Source organism: Lissotriton helveticus, chromosome 7 (assembly GCF_964261635.1).
Source record: "Lissotriton helveticus chromosome 7, aLisHel1.1, whole genome shotgun sequence".
Classification (NCBI taxonomy): domain Eukaryota; kingdom Metazoa; phylum Chordata; class Amphibia; order Caudata; family Salamandridae; genus Lissotriton; species Lissotriton helveticus.
In genome coordinates, this window is record NC_136068.1 from 32,935,215 (window position 1) to 32,952,742 (window position 17,528).

The window sequence follows — 17,528 nt, forward strand, 5'->3', positions numbered from 1 at the left end:
GCACAGCTACCCTCCCCCCGCCCCCTCCCGCCACGCAATGCCGAGAGCTTGTTTGGAGCTGCAAACAATCTTGTCATCTGTTTTGTTTTGATGGGTCCCCGTCTAGGCTGGCGTTTCTAAAAGGCTGACTTGGTTTGTTTTCCTTCGGTTAATAAACAAAATAAAAGTAGAACTACCTCCATGCTGCTTATGCTGCCTCTTAAATAAGGTCTAGCTGCTAGGGCTTCTGCTTTCAGCCTCTACCCTCTTCTAAATAGTGCCTCTTAGAGCGTGTCATACGGGCTCGCTCCCTCTGACAGCATTCCTTGCATCTCTTAAAGGGGCAGAGACAGCTAGCGTCTTGCAACCCGATTCGTTCCGCGGACGGGACTCCAGCGGAGCTAAATAACTCCCTAGTGCCAGTTCAATTCACAGTTGCGTCACATCATTCATCACATCATTCATAGAAAGACTTGTCTTGGAAAACAAATGCGTCATATCATTCACAGAAAAACATGTTTTGGAGAAAAAAATGAACCATTTCTAAAAGTTTACCAACTGCTTTGCTTGTGGCATGCCCAGTTAAGTTTCAACGGAAAAGAGAGCGAGTGCGTGTGAACTGAGCTTCCGAACGCGCGCTAGTGATCGTATTCTCGAGTCATTTATTTATTTATTTTTGCGGCTTTATGAAGCGTGAGCATTGCCAAAAGGCGTTAACATGCTTTACAAAGAAGAGAAATAAATTATAATGAGTGATAATAGATGAGCGATAAGGAGGTGTCGAAAATGAATCTAAGGCAATAATCAGTTTTACATTTAAAAGTAGTTAAATATATGGGTGCAGATTTCATTGAAGCTTAAATGAACTGTTGGTTCTAATCGCAATTCACATATCAACAAAACAATAAATGGTAGATGGCGATAACAAGATGACAATTTGAGGGAAGTTAAGCATTTTAATGTAATCTCTTCAATCAAGCCACTTCGTCTAATTCATGACATTGCTGATTTAGGTCAATGACGACTTAACGTCAGTTTTTTTTTCTCCCCCAAAAGATATTTCACAAATCAGCAGCGAGTTGTTAGGGGTACAAAGGAAATCTTCACACTCTTTTTATACACTTCACTTTTGTGCTAGAAATGCCTGGATTTGACAGACACCTTCCATGGTTTCGTGTAGTGTTTGCTGTAGTGTTATATTATGTTGTTATATATTTATACAGCGGGATCACCAATTCCTTGGCGTCTTGGCGCTCTGTTCAAACCCCAGTCTGCAGCTGTGATTCATCCATCACAGTTTCTGCATTGCAGATTTTGTTGCACGGCCACATTGCTGTGGATAGGTGATTTGGCATAATAAAATCATGTTTTAAAAATATTATTTTATTCTGTGCCAATTGATTGTATTTTGCACTCGCCACAGGCAGCACAGTCACACACCCAATGCCACTCACACACGCAACGCCACTCACACACGCAACGCCACTCACACACGCAACGCCACTCACACACGCAACTCATCCACGCAACCCCACTCATCCACGCAACCCCACTCATCCACGCAACGCCACTCACACACGCAACGCCACTCACACACGCAACGCCACTCACACACGCAACGCCACTCACACACGCAACGCCACTCACACACGCAACGCCACTCATCCACGCAACACCACTCATCCACGCAACGCCACTCATCCATGCAACGCCACTCATCCACGCAACGCCACTCACACACGCAACGCCACTCATCGACGCAACGCCACTCACACATGCAACGCCACTCACACACGCAACGCCACTCACACACGCAACGCCACTCACACACGCAACGCCACTCACACACGCAACGCCACTCACACACGCAACGCCACTCATCGACGCAACGCCACTCACACACGCAACGGCACTCACACACGCAACGGCACTCACACACGCAACGCCACTCACACATGCAACGCCACTCACACACGCAACGCCACTCACACACGCAACGCCACTCATCCACGCAACGCCACTCATCCACGCAACGCCACTCATCCACGCAACGCCACTCATCCACGCAACGCCACTCATCCACGCAACGCCACTCACACACGCAACGCCACTCACACACGCAACGCCACTCACACACGCAACGCCACTCATCGACGCAACGCCACTCACACACGCAACGGCACTCACACACGCAACGGCACTCACACACGCAACGCCACTCACACATGCAACGCCACTCACACACGCAACGCCACTCACACACGCAACGCCACTCATCCACGCAACGCCACTCATCCACGCAACGCCACTCATCCACGCAACGCCACTCATCCACGCAACGCCACTCATCCACGCAACGCCACTCATCCACGCAACGCCACTCATCCACGCAACGCCACTCATCCACGCAACGCCACTCATCCACGTAACGCCACTCATCCACGCAACGCCACTCATCCATTTGCAAAACGAAAAAAGTTAAACTCTTCTATTGCGAGACCTATTGCATTTTCAATGCTTGTTATCCTTACGAGGCTATCGGCCCCTTTACTGGAAAAACAGTTTTGCTCCACTGCCTCTCCCCGTTCCCTCCTGTAGTCTGTCACTTATTACACCGCAACCACACCCCCACCTCCTCCCATTAGTGCCTTCTTTTACCCCCGCACCTCTGTGTAAAATGCAATAGGGCTCACGTAAATACGAGTGTTTTTCTAAGCCTGATACCCTTTGTTCGGATATCTCCTCGTTTTGCTTGGCTACGCCACCCCTGTGGTGGCGCAGCAAACTGACGCATTTCCAGGTTTACGATTTCTCGTAAATCTGGAAATGCATCAGTGGACATGGGTGTTGCGAGGGGAACACCCACAGCAACACCCATGTCCTGCCCCTAACACGCAAAGTGCTGCGTGAACAGGGGCGATATTTACAAGCACAGGTTAACTCACGCAGGGTGACTTTACCTGTGCTTGTAAATATACCTTAGCAGGCTGCGCCACCGGTGCGTCACGCAACGTGATGCACCGGCGCCGCATGGGGCTTGTAAATCTGCCCCCTGGTCCTTTAGTTGGGGTCAGCCTGCGTTGTCTGGGTTGGAACAGTTGGGCTACTTCAAATCTTTAAATCCCTTAAACCATAATAAGGGAAAGAACAATAGTGACACTATAGAATTAGAAAAATACAAAAGATTCATTTATTCAGTATTTTTTTCTTATTTTTATATCATAGTAAAAACATATATTAGAAATAAAAAAGATTGAAACATTTCCCACAGAGACTGGCACATTATACACAACATTCTAACCACTTTCATTCAAAACCACACACATTCTACACACACATAATCATATTGATATATTTGATCTTTTCATCACACAAGATACAGTTAATTCGCTTGTGCCATTATCCAATGGAGTAGCGGGAACTATTAGCCATCTGCAAAGACTTTGCATTTTCCATCTGCCCTGAGTCCTAATCAGGGGAGGAACTTAGAAACTCTTCGTTAAACTATGCTAATTGCTACAGGGATTCTGCTACCATTATTGCTGCTTTTATCGGCAGGAAACTGCAGCTAAAGCGGCGATAAGCGGCTTGATAACCGTGAGAATTCCCATAGAAGCCCAGGTTCTGGTGTGAAGGATCATATGACCCTGTATGCTTCCTCTCTGGATTGAAAGCTTTTCTCTCCGAGATGAAGTGAGGCGTGGCTGAGCGTTGCGTCTCTTAGCTTATTGTTATTGCCCGCCTCAAATGTAACTGCCGCATGTGAGACTAATGCAAGAAATAATTTTCACGTCTAATCTACGTTAGGAGCACGTAGATGATCTACAATCCTGGGGATTGCACCCATCGACAACATTTCAGCAAATGGGGGTAGGATAGGGAGGAGCCTGCTCAGCGACCCCAAGTCGGGCAGTGGGATCCGCCCGCTGCCCTGGAGCAAGCACCAATCAGGCAACATGTTGTTTACACCGCCATAAATCACCATAATCTTGTCTCATTTCCAGCATTTTATGTTACACTTGTCGTGAGTCTGTCTGCGATTGTAATGCCTGTAATGGAGATGTTGTTCGAATAAAAAACCTATTGCAGGAGCACGGGTCAATGTGAACGGTAAGAGCACAATTAACACATGTGATATTGTACTATTTATTTATTTATTTATTTATTTATTTATTTTGAAAGTTTTATAGAGCGCGAACAAGACCCTTGCGGGTATCAGAGCAATTTACATATATTAAGGTTCCATATACATCCTCGCATCAAATAGAGACACAGTTTGCACAAAAAAAATTGCATTTTATTTAATTTTGCATCATTCTTTTGGCATTTCACATAATTTCTTTCAGACATGCTATCATTTGAGACAATAAGTCCACTTTGACAAAGCAGTTACAGTACCAAATCTTGTGTTATTCTTGTGTCCTCTTACAGATCAGACATGAACCATCCAGTTACCAGCCAGCCTCATAGCACGGGCTTCAACACAAACACCAGCCAGTGGCACTCCGAGGTGCTGGACTGTTGTGAGGACATGGACGTGTGTGAGTATTACACACTACACAAGAACAACATGCATACACAGGCACATGTGCACTCAGACACACGCACAAACATGGACATCTGGGAGCATCACAGACTGCACATACATGATGTGCACAGCTGCATGTGCACTTCGGCACATGTACTAGCAGCTGTGAGTATCACACACAAAGGCACACATGCACTCAGGCACACACACATGTGGGCATCTCTTAGTATGACACACTGACACGTACACTCAGGCATCTGTGAGTATCACACACTGCACACACGGCACATGAACTCAGTCACACACTGAGGCATCTGTGAGTATTACACACTGCACACACGGCACATGAACTCGGTCACACACTGATGCATCTGTGAGTATTACACCCTGCACACACGGCACATGAACTCAGTCACACACTGAGGCATCTGTGAGTATTACACACTGCACACACGGCACATGAACTCAGCCACACACTCAGGCATCTGTGAGTATTACACACTGCACACGCGGCACATGAACTCAGTCACACACTGAGGCATCTGTGAGTATTACACACTGCACACACTGCACATGAACTCAGTCACACACTGAGGCATCTGTGAGTATTACACACTGCACACGCGGCACATGAACTCAGCCACACACTGAGGCATCTGTGAGTATTACACACTGCACACGCGGCACATGAACTCAGTCACACACTGAGGCACCTGTGAGTATTACACCCTGCACACGCGGCACATGAACTCAGTCACACACTGAGGCATCTGTGAGTATTACACCCTGCACACGCGGCACATGAACTCAGTCACACACTGAGGCATCTGTGAGTATTACACCCTGCACACGCGGCACATGAACTCAGTCACACACTGAGGCATCTGTGAGTATTACACCCTGCACACGCGGCACATGAACTCAGTCACACACTGAGGCATCTGTGAGTATTACACCCTGCACACGCGGCACATGAACTCAGTCACACACTGAGGCACGTGTGAGTATTACACCCTGCACACGCGGCACATGAACTCAGTCACACACTGAGGCACCTGTGAGTATTACACACTGCACACGCGGCACATGAACTCAGTCACACACTGAGGCACCTGTGAGTATTACACACTGCACACGCGGCACATGAACTCAGTCACACACTGAGGCACCTGTGAGTTTTACACCCTGCACACGCGGCACATGAACTCAGTCACACACTGAGGCACCTGTGAGTATTACACCCTGCACACGCGGCACATTAACTCAGTCACACACTGAGGCACCTGTGAGTATTACACCCTGCACATGCGGCACATGAACTCAGTCACACACTGAGGCATCTGTGAGTATTACACCCTGCGCACGCGGCACATGAACTCAGTCACACACTGAGGCATCTGTGAGTATTACACCCTGCACACGCGGCACATGAACTCAGTCACACACTGAGGCATCTGTGAGTATTACACACTGCACACACGGCACATGAACTCAGTCAAACACTGAGGCATCTGTGAGTATCACACACTGCACACACGGCACATGAACTCAGTCACACACTGAGGCATCTGTGAGTATCACACACTGCACATGAACTCAGTCACACACTGAGGCATCTGTGAGTATTACACACTGCACACACGGCACATGAACTCAGCCACACACTGAGGCATCTGTGAGTATTACACACTGCACACAAATGACACACACATGCACCTTTCCACTTGGGCACATACATCTAGGATTATCGCAGACTGCAATGACACACAGGTGTGTGTGCACTCAACCACAGGCATGAGCATCTCTGAGCACCAGACACTGCACACACACGAGCATATGAGAGAATCGCACAGTGCAACACATATGACAAACACAGGTGCTTGTGCACTCAGGCACACTGACTGGCATCTGTGCGCATCACAGACTACACATACATGACTCACTCACACAAGGATATGTGCACTCCGGCTCACACACATGGGCATCAGTTAGCATCACAGACTACACATACATGACACACACACACAGGTTCATTTTCACTGACACACACAGACACAGGCATCTGTGAGCATTACACACTGCACACAGAAGACCCACACAGGCACATGAGCACTCAGCCATGCACACATGGGCATTTGTCAGCATCACGCACGAACAATACACACAGGGGCACGTGCACTTAGTCACACACACATGGACATTATAGAGTATCACACTTGCAACACACATAACACACAGGCACACATGTACACGGGGACACATATAGATATCTATGAGTATTGTACACTGCATATGCACACACGCAAACACATGCACTCAGGTACACACATTAGCATCTGTGAGCATGACACCATGCCCACACGCGACTAGCACACACACAGGCGCATGTACACTAAGGCAGACACGCACAGGCACATGTGCACCCAGCCACGCACACAAGGGCATCTGTCAGCATTACACATGAACAACACACACAGGTGATTGTGCACTGAGTCATGCACACATGGGCATCATAGGGTATCACTCATTGCAACACACATAACAAACAGTCGCACATGCATTCAGGCACACAAACATGGATATCTATGAGTATTGCACACTGTGCACATGTACACACTTAGACACTTGCACTCAGGAAGACACATAAATATCTGTGAGCTTCATGCCATGTACACATACAACTAGAACACATACAGGTGCATGTTCACTCAGGCACACACACGGGCATCTGTGAGTGTCACAACCTGCACACACATGACACGCACACACACAGGTGCACGTACACACAGGCTCACACCTCTGTTGTTAAGAATTGTGTCCACTAAGCTCTTCCCTTCCCTCCCTCACCCCTTCGGAGCCCCCCCTATGGTTTTTACTATTGTACAATAACAATAGTAAAAACAATTTTATTGTTTAAGCAAATGTTGCAATGTTTTTAAATAACTATGCAAACTAAAAAAATAAACTTAAAAAAAACCTGTATCAGACACCAACAAACGGCCAACCAGGAAGGGCTGTCTCAGGTTCCCTGTTTAGTTGGGATCCTAGGGCCAGATGAGGTAAGCATGTTATCGATCGCAAACGCTACAGTTTGGGTTTGCAAACGATAAAATGCTTTTTCTTATTTACTAATTCCATTTTGGTAATCAGAAAAGTTTTCCAGACTCCTAAACCAGGATTTCGAAGGGGTACTGATTGGTTATGTGGAAGAGAGGCGTGTGACGCGTCCCTCCCAAATACTGATTGGTACCAAATATTTTGTGGCAGAAATCGAGTAACAAAACATTCATATTTTACCAACAACTGAAAGGAGGTGGTAATCCACTTTCAAAAGGGAAGGGGTCTCACTTAAGCCCCTTAGTTAATGTAAAAAAAAGTAAACAAGGAGGCCATGGGCCACATTACCACTGCCTCCTTTTCAACAAACAAGAAAGCAAATAAACTTTTATTTTAAAACGCAGCCCCATTTCTGTTAAAATAAAAAGTTTGCCTTATCAAACAAAACAATCACAGGCATGTTGGTAATATTTCTCTAGCAGGCCACCATCCCTGCGACGGCCTCCAATCATAGGGGCATATCATCAAGGCGCCGCGATAAAATTATTGCCGCTTTAGCGTCCGTTTTCGAGTGAAAAGGGCGAGATTTTTATCGCATTATCGCATGAATCCTTGCATTAGTGCCCTTTCCCTCAACGCCCAGCTTTGCATCTCTAATAAGATGCAAAGTGGGCATTCCGCACAAAAATAACGTGAGAAATGTCGCTAACCTACATTTCTCCTATCAACAAACCTCCCGCTAACTTGCATGGCGATAAGAAAAGTAGCGCTAACCGTGTTTGTCACTACTTTTCTTGCGCCTGCTTTCAATCTGACTTAGCCATTATATCCAATGGAAGGTGGATATAATGGCTAAGTCTGCCCTGCCCTATTAACAACGTATCGCCAATCGTTGTGCGATCGCAGATTTGGCAGGTAACTCTGGAATTTTTATCGCTTTGGAGATAAGCATTGCTGATAGCGCGCTATCTCTGTGATAAAATCCAGAGATAATTATCCTAGCGCTAAGCGCGCTAAGCAATAAGTATCGCCGGTTGTTGCTGATATGCCCCATAGTGAGTCGGAGTTGGCAACCTACCATACGACCCACTACGATTCCGAAGTTTTAGAACCGACCTATTAGTAAATAGGTCGGTTCTTAAATTTCTTAACTGGTAGCAAATTGCGACCGGTATTTTCCGACCTGTAAATAGTGCACATGGCCCCTGTTTTGCTACTGGGGAGAGGGTGTTGGTGACTTGAACACAGTTGCAGCAGTATTGGCTCAGCCCACTGATCTACCTCTGATGACCACTGTACTGCACCAGGATTGTGGGCATACCCCTGGGGCTACAGAGCCGTTGGTGTGATGCAAAGCAGACCTCTTGAGGCCTCGAAGCAGAGACTGTCTTGAAGACCTATCCTGGTGCCCTCTGGAATGGGTTGTATGTCAATACAACGCGGTGTTTTCACCGCACTACCATTACAACGCTGGTTTTACAACACAAGTCGTTACCACAACTTTTGCTGTAGGGTGCTGAACTTAGGAATAGTAAGATTTACTATTCCAACACCAGCCTACGTACAGTAGGGAAGGTGTTGGAATAGTAAATCTACTATTCCTTAGCCTAGAGCGCCCTCCAGTGCAAGTCGTGGTAACGACTTGCGTTGTAAAACCAGCGTTGTAATGGTAGTGCGGTGTAAACACCGCGTCGTAATGGATGTTCCCCTCTGGAAAGGCCACAGGAGAGGGGAGCACAGTGAAGCTGTAGCATGTTTGTGGGGCCCCCTCACATCTGTCTGTAAATGGGGTGGGTAGAATGGAAGGAGGCCTGGAAGACTAGTACAGGAAGCTAAACTCAACTGTGCATTGTCATATCCCCTCTCTCTTTATAGGTCTGTGTGGCACCTTCGTACCCTGCATCCTGATGTGCAAGGTCTCCAAGAAATTTGGGGAGAACATCTGCCTGCCATGTCTGCCAGGGTCCTCCCTCGCCCTGCAGACCGCCATGAGGGAGCGCTGGCACATTAAGGTAAGGGGTGCTATGACTGCTCCTGGCATCTGAGGGGCTGGTATTCTATGGTACAGTCATGGTTAGATATGTGGTGGGGTGTGCAAGGCCTGTCAGAAGAGGAGGGAGTGGGGGGGATGGGGCAAAACAGAATAGTGACCGTGTGTGTGTTTTGTTAGGCATGTCAGTTATACTTGTATGTGTGTGTATCACTATGGGCCTAATTATGACTTTTGGAAGAGTGGTGGCGCAACAGTGCCAATTGGCGTGCCACTGCTCCCCCGAAGGTCGCTGCTACCCACGCGCCAGTTTACAACCGATTTTGTGGTCTGGCGGGCGACATGGTGGTCCCACTGCGGTGCGTCTCGAAGGCGGCCGTGCCTTTGAAAGAGGCACCACCATTGGAATACCAAACAGTGTGTTCGGGAACCTGGGTGCCTGCACATAGGGGGGCACATATTGTGCCCCCCTGAATGCATCCCCAGGTTGAGAGGGCACAGGTGGGCCCTGTGGAGACCCCTTTCTTTCAGCACTGTCAGCCTTTTCATGGAAGAAAGACCTCCATGGAAACGCTGTCGGTCCTGAAACTTGTAATATGCACGGGGACGCCGTAGCTGCACCACTTGCATATTACATGGCCCCTGACGGATGCACCACGGACAGGGAATGGCGGTTCCCTGGCAGAGCCGGCAGTCCAATTATGGTCCGACTGCCTAATGAAGGACGTGGCCCTCTAAGGGCCCCACGGGTTATATATACAACCACCTGCTCTGCCTTCCCAAGTGAAGAGTCGGTCGGACAGTAGAGAATATAAACAGGTTTTATTAGTAGTTCTCTGCAGAGAGACCCCTGGTGAGACCGACACCCTAAGATGGACGCTGAGGGGACTGACTTCCCAACAGGTTACAGTAGGTAAAAAGAGGGGGCGGGTTGGAGATGGCTTCCCAGCTGCACGTAGCACAGTGCGAACACGCGTAGCGTAGTGCATTGGTCATTTTTTGCTTGTTTGCGGTCCTCCACGTCATGTTCGCGATCGTTGGGAGTGGTCATGCATGCTCGCGACCGCTCGTGATGAGAAACTACCAGTTCGCGTTGAAAAAGCTGCCGCTCGAGTAAAAATCTACTCGAGCGGCAGAAAACTACAGCTCGCACTGTGCAGGATTCCGTTTTCAATGATTGCACAGTGCCGGATGATTGTTCGCACTGTGCAATCATTGAAAATGCATCTTGCACAGTGCGAACATGCTACTACGCAGCTCGCGTAGTGCTACGTGTAGTTCGCGTAGTGCGAAGTGCAATTCGCGTAGCTTCGCGTAGTGCTACTTCGCGAACTACGCCCACCCTTAATTCTAGTGAGACACAGCTGCAGGGGATGGCAGCAGTGGGGCACATCTAGTGAGACACAGCTGCAGGGGATGGCAGCAGTGGGGCACATCTAGTGAGGCATATCTAGTGAGACACAGCTGGAGGGCGGGTGGTTACAATGGGTACACCCAGGGAGATGCAGCTAGAGGTGGTGCTGGCAGCAGTGGGGCACAGCCACTGAGCTGCAGCTGGGGGGGTTTGGCGTCAGAAGAGAACATCCAGTGAGACGCAGCTGGAGCCGAGAAGCAGCTGCCTGGGGTTGACATCAGAGGGGTTCACCCAGCAAGACGCAACCTATGGGGGGTGGGTGGGTGGCAGCAAAGGGGTACATTTGCTCATTTCATCTGTTTCCTTCCACAGGGCTCCATCTGCAAAGACTTCTGCTGCCAGTGCTTCTGCTGGCCCTGCGTGCTGTGCCAGATGGCGAGGGAGGTGAAGACAAGACATTGAGGCCACCAATGCGCCGAGGGGGGGCCTTGGCCACCTCCATCCGAAGAATGGCTCTCTCCTGCTGATTTCTGATCCAAAATGCCAACTGTGCCAAGGCTTGCTACCCACAGGTCTTTCCTTATCATGAAGAAATGAATAAAGAATAATCCAGAAGCCAGCATCTAAAATGATCATCTCCTTCCCCGGAGGGTCAGACAGGGTCACCCCAGCCCTACCCTGCCTACCCCTGGTCCCAGGGTCCCCAGGCTGAAGCAGGAAGGCCCAGGAAATCTTGAATACTTTCAGCAGTTTCCCTTCCTTCCCTACCCAGCCCATCAGAGTACAGACAAGACTGTTGAGGGAGCAATCACCATTGCATCTTTGGGAGTGAATAAGTGTGTGATGTCACTTCCGGCACTCCTGACATTTGGCTGAATCGGGGTCTACACTCTCCTCTCAGAGGGGTTCACTGTTTGGTGGCACCCAGTGGGGAAGTCCACACACTACCGTGGAGGACTGAGCGATGTGAGGGACCGAAGGAAACACCCATCCCCCACAAACTGCGCCCCTGCCTCCAGTAACCATTAACCCCCCATCCTCTTAGCATAGAGAACAGGCATACTTCCAAGACCCCTACTCACCCAGTACCCACTGAAGCACCCCCCCCTTAATGTACAGATATACTTCTACCTCCCTACACGTTTAATGTACTTCCAAGCCCCTAGTCCTCCACAAATCCCCCAGAGCCCTGCTATCTCATGACCGTATACATGCAGACCTGGTTAAAAGCCCCTGGCCACCTCGAATCACTGCTATAGCGTTACCGTGTACACGTACACCAGCTTACTAGCCCCTGGCCACCTCGAATCACTGCTATAGCGTTACCGTGTACACGTACACCAGCTTACTAGCCCCTGGCCACCTCGAATCACTGCTATAGCGTTACCGTGTACACATATACCAGCTTACTAGCCCCTGGCCACCTCGAATCACTGCTATCGCATTACAGTGTTCATTTAGACTAGCTTACAAGCCCCTGGCCACCTCGAATCACTGCTATCGTGTTAACGTGTACACGTAGACCTGGTTACAAGCCCCTTGCCACATTGAATCACTGCTATCTCATTACCATGTACACGTAGACCAGCTAACAAGCCCCTGGCCACCTGGAATGACTGCTATCGGTTTACCGTGTACACGTAGACCAGCTTACAAGCCCCTGGCCACCTGGAATGACTGCTATCGGTTTACCGTGTACATGTAGACCAGCTTACAAGCCCTTGGCCACCTCGAATCACGGCTATCTCGTTACCAACTACATGTAGTCCGGCTTACAAGCCCCTGGCCACCTCGAATCACTGCTATCACGTTACTGTGTACACATAGACTAGCTTACAAGCCCCTGGCCACCTCGAATCACGGCTATCTCATTACCGTGTACACACAGACCAGCTTACAAGCCCCTGGCCACCTCGAATCACGGCTATCTCATTACCGTGTACACATATACCAGCTTACAAGCCCCTGGCCACCTCGAATCACTGCTATCGTATTACCGTGTACACGTAGACCAGCTTACAAGCCCCTGGCCACCTTGAATAACGGTTATATATCATTACCGTGTACACATAGACTAGCCACCTCGAATCACGGCTATCTCATTACCGTGTACACATATACCAGCTTACAAGCCCCTGGCCACCTCGAATCACGGCTATCTCATTACCGTGTACACATATACCAGCTTACAAGCCCCTGGCCACCTCGAATCACTGCTATCGGTTTACCGTGTACACGTAGACCAGCCTACAAGCCCCTGGCCACCTCGAACCACTGCTATCGCATTACCATGTACACGTAGACCAGCTTACAAATCCTTGCTCTCCCAGCATGCTTATAGGAAACCTAACTGTACAATCTATAGATCTAGATCTGCTTTCCAGCCCGCAGGACCCCTCAAAGCACCACTAATGCTTTAATGTACAGATACATACAGTTCTTAATTTGACCCAATGGTTTCTGGTGCTCAGGACTAGCACTTAATCATGAAAATCGGTGCATATTACGTGAACTTGAACCAAAAACATTGGAGCACATACACATTAACCCTGGGCGAAGTACTACGCAACGCTCGCGTAGTTTGCGAAGTTTGCGCTACTTCGCACTATGCGAATTGCACATAGCACAGTGCAAACACGCGTTGCGTAGCGGTCATTTTTTGCTTGCTCGTGGTCCTCAACGTCGAGTTGGGGACCGCAAGCAAGCAAAATTACATCCCGGCGAGACTTTGTCCTCGTTCGCGATCAGCAACAACAAGTTGCCGATCGCATGCGTGGAAAATAAACCTCCCGGCGAGATTCTCGATGCAGGGAGGTCAGGTTTCTCATTGCAAGTGGTCGCGTATGTTTGCAACCACTCGCGATGAGAAACTACCAGTCCGCGTTGAGAAAGCTGCTGCTCGAGTAAAAATCTACTCGAGCGGCAGAAAATGACCGCTTGCACTGTGCAAGATGCGGTTTGCACTGATTGCACAGTGTGGACAAGCATCCGGCACTGTGCAATCAGTGCGAACAGCATTTTGCACAGTGCACTAAGCAGTTTGCGTAGCTATGAGTAGCTCGCATAGTGCAAAGTGCACTTCGCCTATCTACGCATAGCGCTACTACACGAACTACGCCCAGGGTTACACATTCAGTTTCGGTAGGCACCGGAGTTCTGTCTTAGGTGGCACTTACATGAGAATGGGCTGGTGCCAGCTGCCTCCTGACGAGAGCCTGACACTTCTTTTTGACAAATTAACCACTGTATACATATCTTATAAGCCTCTGCAGGTCCGTTATTTACAGATAGAGGCCTGTTTCCCCAGCCTCTGCTACCACCGTGCTCTCTGGGACTCTTTGGCACCCCCGCCCACACTTTAATATGCAGATAAGGAGTTCAAACATTCTGTACTTTACTAGTATCACCTGAGATTTGGAGCTGCTTACAAGACCCTCACCTGCCCCATCCCTTAAAACGCCCCCCCTGCACCCCAAAGATGGAAACCCACCACTGCACAGGAAGTCAGATTAGGACAGCTTCTAGTAGTACTGTCATACAGGCAAAATTGTTGTCATGCTCTGAGTGATGTCACTATGTGCATTGAAAACTGTTCTTTATTCATGTCAATAAACTCTTTCGAAGATCCCTGTCTGTGTTTTATTGGGTTCCAAGACACTGGTGAGCCCTGGGGAGAGGGGTCTGAGGCAGACAGCACCCCCACTGTCTCCCGGCTGGAGCACAGGAAACAAGCGTCAATGCTTCCCTCAAACTCTAAGACCACAGTGGAAGCCAGTGGACCCCTAGAAGACAAAATCCTAACTTAAGTCTTTCTTAAGTCTGTCTTAAGTTTGTCTTCAGTCTGTGTTAAGTCTTTCTTAAGTTTGTCTTAAGACAAACTTAAGACAAAATCCTAACTTCTGTGAATACCAAAAGTAGGAAGTTTAGGATTTTGTCTTAAGTTAGTTCTGTGAATCGGGCCCTGTGAGAAGAAGGACTGAGCCCAGCTGATGTGTGTTTTCCTTTCGAGGGAACACTCTCTCCCGGGCTTCCGATTATTACAGCGTCATGCAATAAACAGTCATGCAGTGCACTGAACCCCAATAAACTATAGATGCAAGATAAGCTACTCCCTACTTTTATTGTGTAGCACTTAGAACTAGTCCTTGGGGTGCTAGGTTGCCAGGTGACATCCAACCATGTTCGAATTGTTCATATTATTCTCATTGTTAGTGACATGCATTACTGCTGTTTTAATAATATTCAGTGTGGTTACTAATCATATCCTTAGCAAACAGGATGAGACTGTTGAATTAAACTTTTAAGCATGAATTCTCTTTCTTAATGCGTAACTTGTGTGTGATACTACAAAAACGAAACTGGGTTTGAATTACCACCGTGCCCCTGGCCTGTTTTTATAGGATTAACCTGTAATTGACTTGAAAAACTCAATAAAGAAATGTAGGAAAAAAAAGAGCAAAATTGGCTGTGAAATACCACTGCGTCCCTGACCCCCTTTTAAGGGACTGTAGTTTACCCAGAAAGTCGGGACACCACATCTACAAGTGTGTTGAGTGGGGAGAACATCCTTTTCAACGCAACTTTTACCACGCAGTGCTTTTACAACGCAGGCTTTACCACGAAAACCATTACAACGCATTGCACTGGGGAGCGCTCTAGGATAAGTAATAGTTTAATTTACTATCCAACACCTTCCCTACTATCCACGGGGACTGGAGTTGGAATAGTAAATTAAACTATTCACTATCCAGCACCCCCCAAAGCATTGCGTTGTAATGGCTTGCGTGGTAAAACTTGCGTTGTAACAGCATGCGTGGTAAAAGCATGCGTTGTAACAACGTACATCCGTTGAGTGGGGTTGTGTGGGGCTACAATAACCTGGACTTTTACGCTCAAGTGTTGGTGCCCTGAACCAAGATGAGGCATCCCTGGTTGAGAAAGTCAAACCTTATTGAACTAAGCCAAAGCCTCAGTTTATGACGCCTAACGCCAGCATTAACATTTTCTGGACATTTGAGTAGTTCTTCAAATACACACATGAAAAAAAAACATCATTACACATACACGCGATGTCCAAAGTAATCATGGTTTCCTCCTACAGGGAATAAGAGAGCTGCTATTTCTGTAGGTTGGTCAAGCTTGACTCTTAAAGGGTTATTTCCCATTTCTGTGTTTTCTGTGTCTTTTGAATCAAGTATTTTTGAAATCCTTCTGATCAAAATGGTTGCTCCAGTTGTGATAGGAGTAAACTACAGGGAGGCAGTTATACAACATCTCAAGAATACAGGTGTCCACGATGCGGGGGGCAGCAGTTACATATGTAACACCTGTACATGCAGCGCATGCCTTTATAGCATATAACTTGTGGGTGGAGTTTGAGGCTATGGACGCAATGTCAGGCCTACAAACCGACAGCACCACCTGCACATTTTAGGGCACACCAGTATCGGCGGGCCCGATTCACAGAACTAACTTAAGACAAATTCCTAAACTTACTACCATTTCGGTATTCACAGAAGTTAGGAGTCCTAACTTTACTACTCTAAACAGAGAAAAATCCTAACATTAAGACTTTCGGTATCCACAGAAGGCATTTAAGAGTCCTAAAGTTACCTGCTCTAGTTCTTAAAAACAAAAAAAATGGTTCAAAGAAAAAAAGGGAGGTGTCCGTTGCCCATGTTAAGAAGCACTATGAGGCTGAGATTCTCTACAGCACTCTCTCCTGGACATCAGGAAAGAAATAGAGTAGAAACTTTAAGACTCTCCCAACTCTGAATAAAATATCCCTAGAAGAATGCAGGAGCATCACTAGCTTGAGTATCCAGACGGGGATATTTGAACCTATTGTGTCTCCAGCTTTACACCCGGCAACGGAGTCCATGGAAGTATCTGATGCTGCAATTACTACAGTTGCAAATGTTCCAAGAAACACAGTGGCTTATTATGAATCCCTGTTTAAGTCAACATCAACCGAGATTGCGCCTTTTCGAGAATTCTCTATTAAAACAAATATGAAGTCTACGCAGATACTTTTTCATCACAAGTCACTCTACGCCATCGATTTCTACTTGCTTTTCGTTGGTTTCATGACAGGTACATGAAACCGCTGTGGTCCTATGGTTGGATGGCTACAGGGGGGTAAGGGCCATATTATCAAGAATGGCGATAAAATTATCGCTGCTTTAGCGGCAGGAAACTGCAGCTAAAGCGGCGATAAGGGGCTTGATATTATGCCTATAGAATTCCAATAGAAGCCCAGGTTTGATGTCCTTCACACCAGAACCTTGGCTTCTATTGGAATTCCATAGGGCATATTATCAAGCCCCTTATCGCCGCTTTGGCAGCAGTTTCCCGCCGCTCATGAAGCAATAATGTTATCGCCGTTCTTGATAATATGGCTCTATGTTTTTAGTTTACTCCCTATATAATTACACACGGTGGGAGCTTTGTAAAGCTCCGCTTCCTAATATTCATCCATATTTATTAAAGGAATTTCCCTATATCCAGAGTGTGGACAGATCTCATGCCTCAGCTTTCTATTTTTCACATCCACAACAGTTCCTGAAAAACCTAATTACAATTTACAAACCGATTTATTCAGAAGAGTTCAATCAAAATGG

The 17,528-nt window shown here is 47.6% G+C and overlaps 1 protein-coding gene across 1 annotated transcript in view; it reads left to right on the plus strand.

The window, feature by feature from the left end:
• Nucleotides 1-11,932, plus strand: part of LOC144766594 (cornifelin homolog A-like) — a 143,800-nt gene extending 131,868 nt beyond the window's left edge. The window contains exons 2-4 of the mRNA XM_078650385.1: nt 4,411-4,520; nt 9,440-9,576; nt 11,281-11,932. Of these exons, the coding sequence (XP_078506511.1) occupies nt 4,418-4,520; nt 9,440-9,576; nt 11,281-11,370 (330 nt within the window). The 5' untranslated portion in view covers nt 4,411-4,417 and the 3' untranslated portion in view covers nt 11,371-11,932. The remainder of the gene's footprint in view (nt 1-4,410; nt 4,521-9,439; nt 9,577-11,280) is intronic.
• Nucleotides 11,933-17,528: the final 5,596 nt, after the last annotated feature.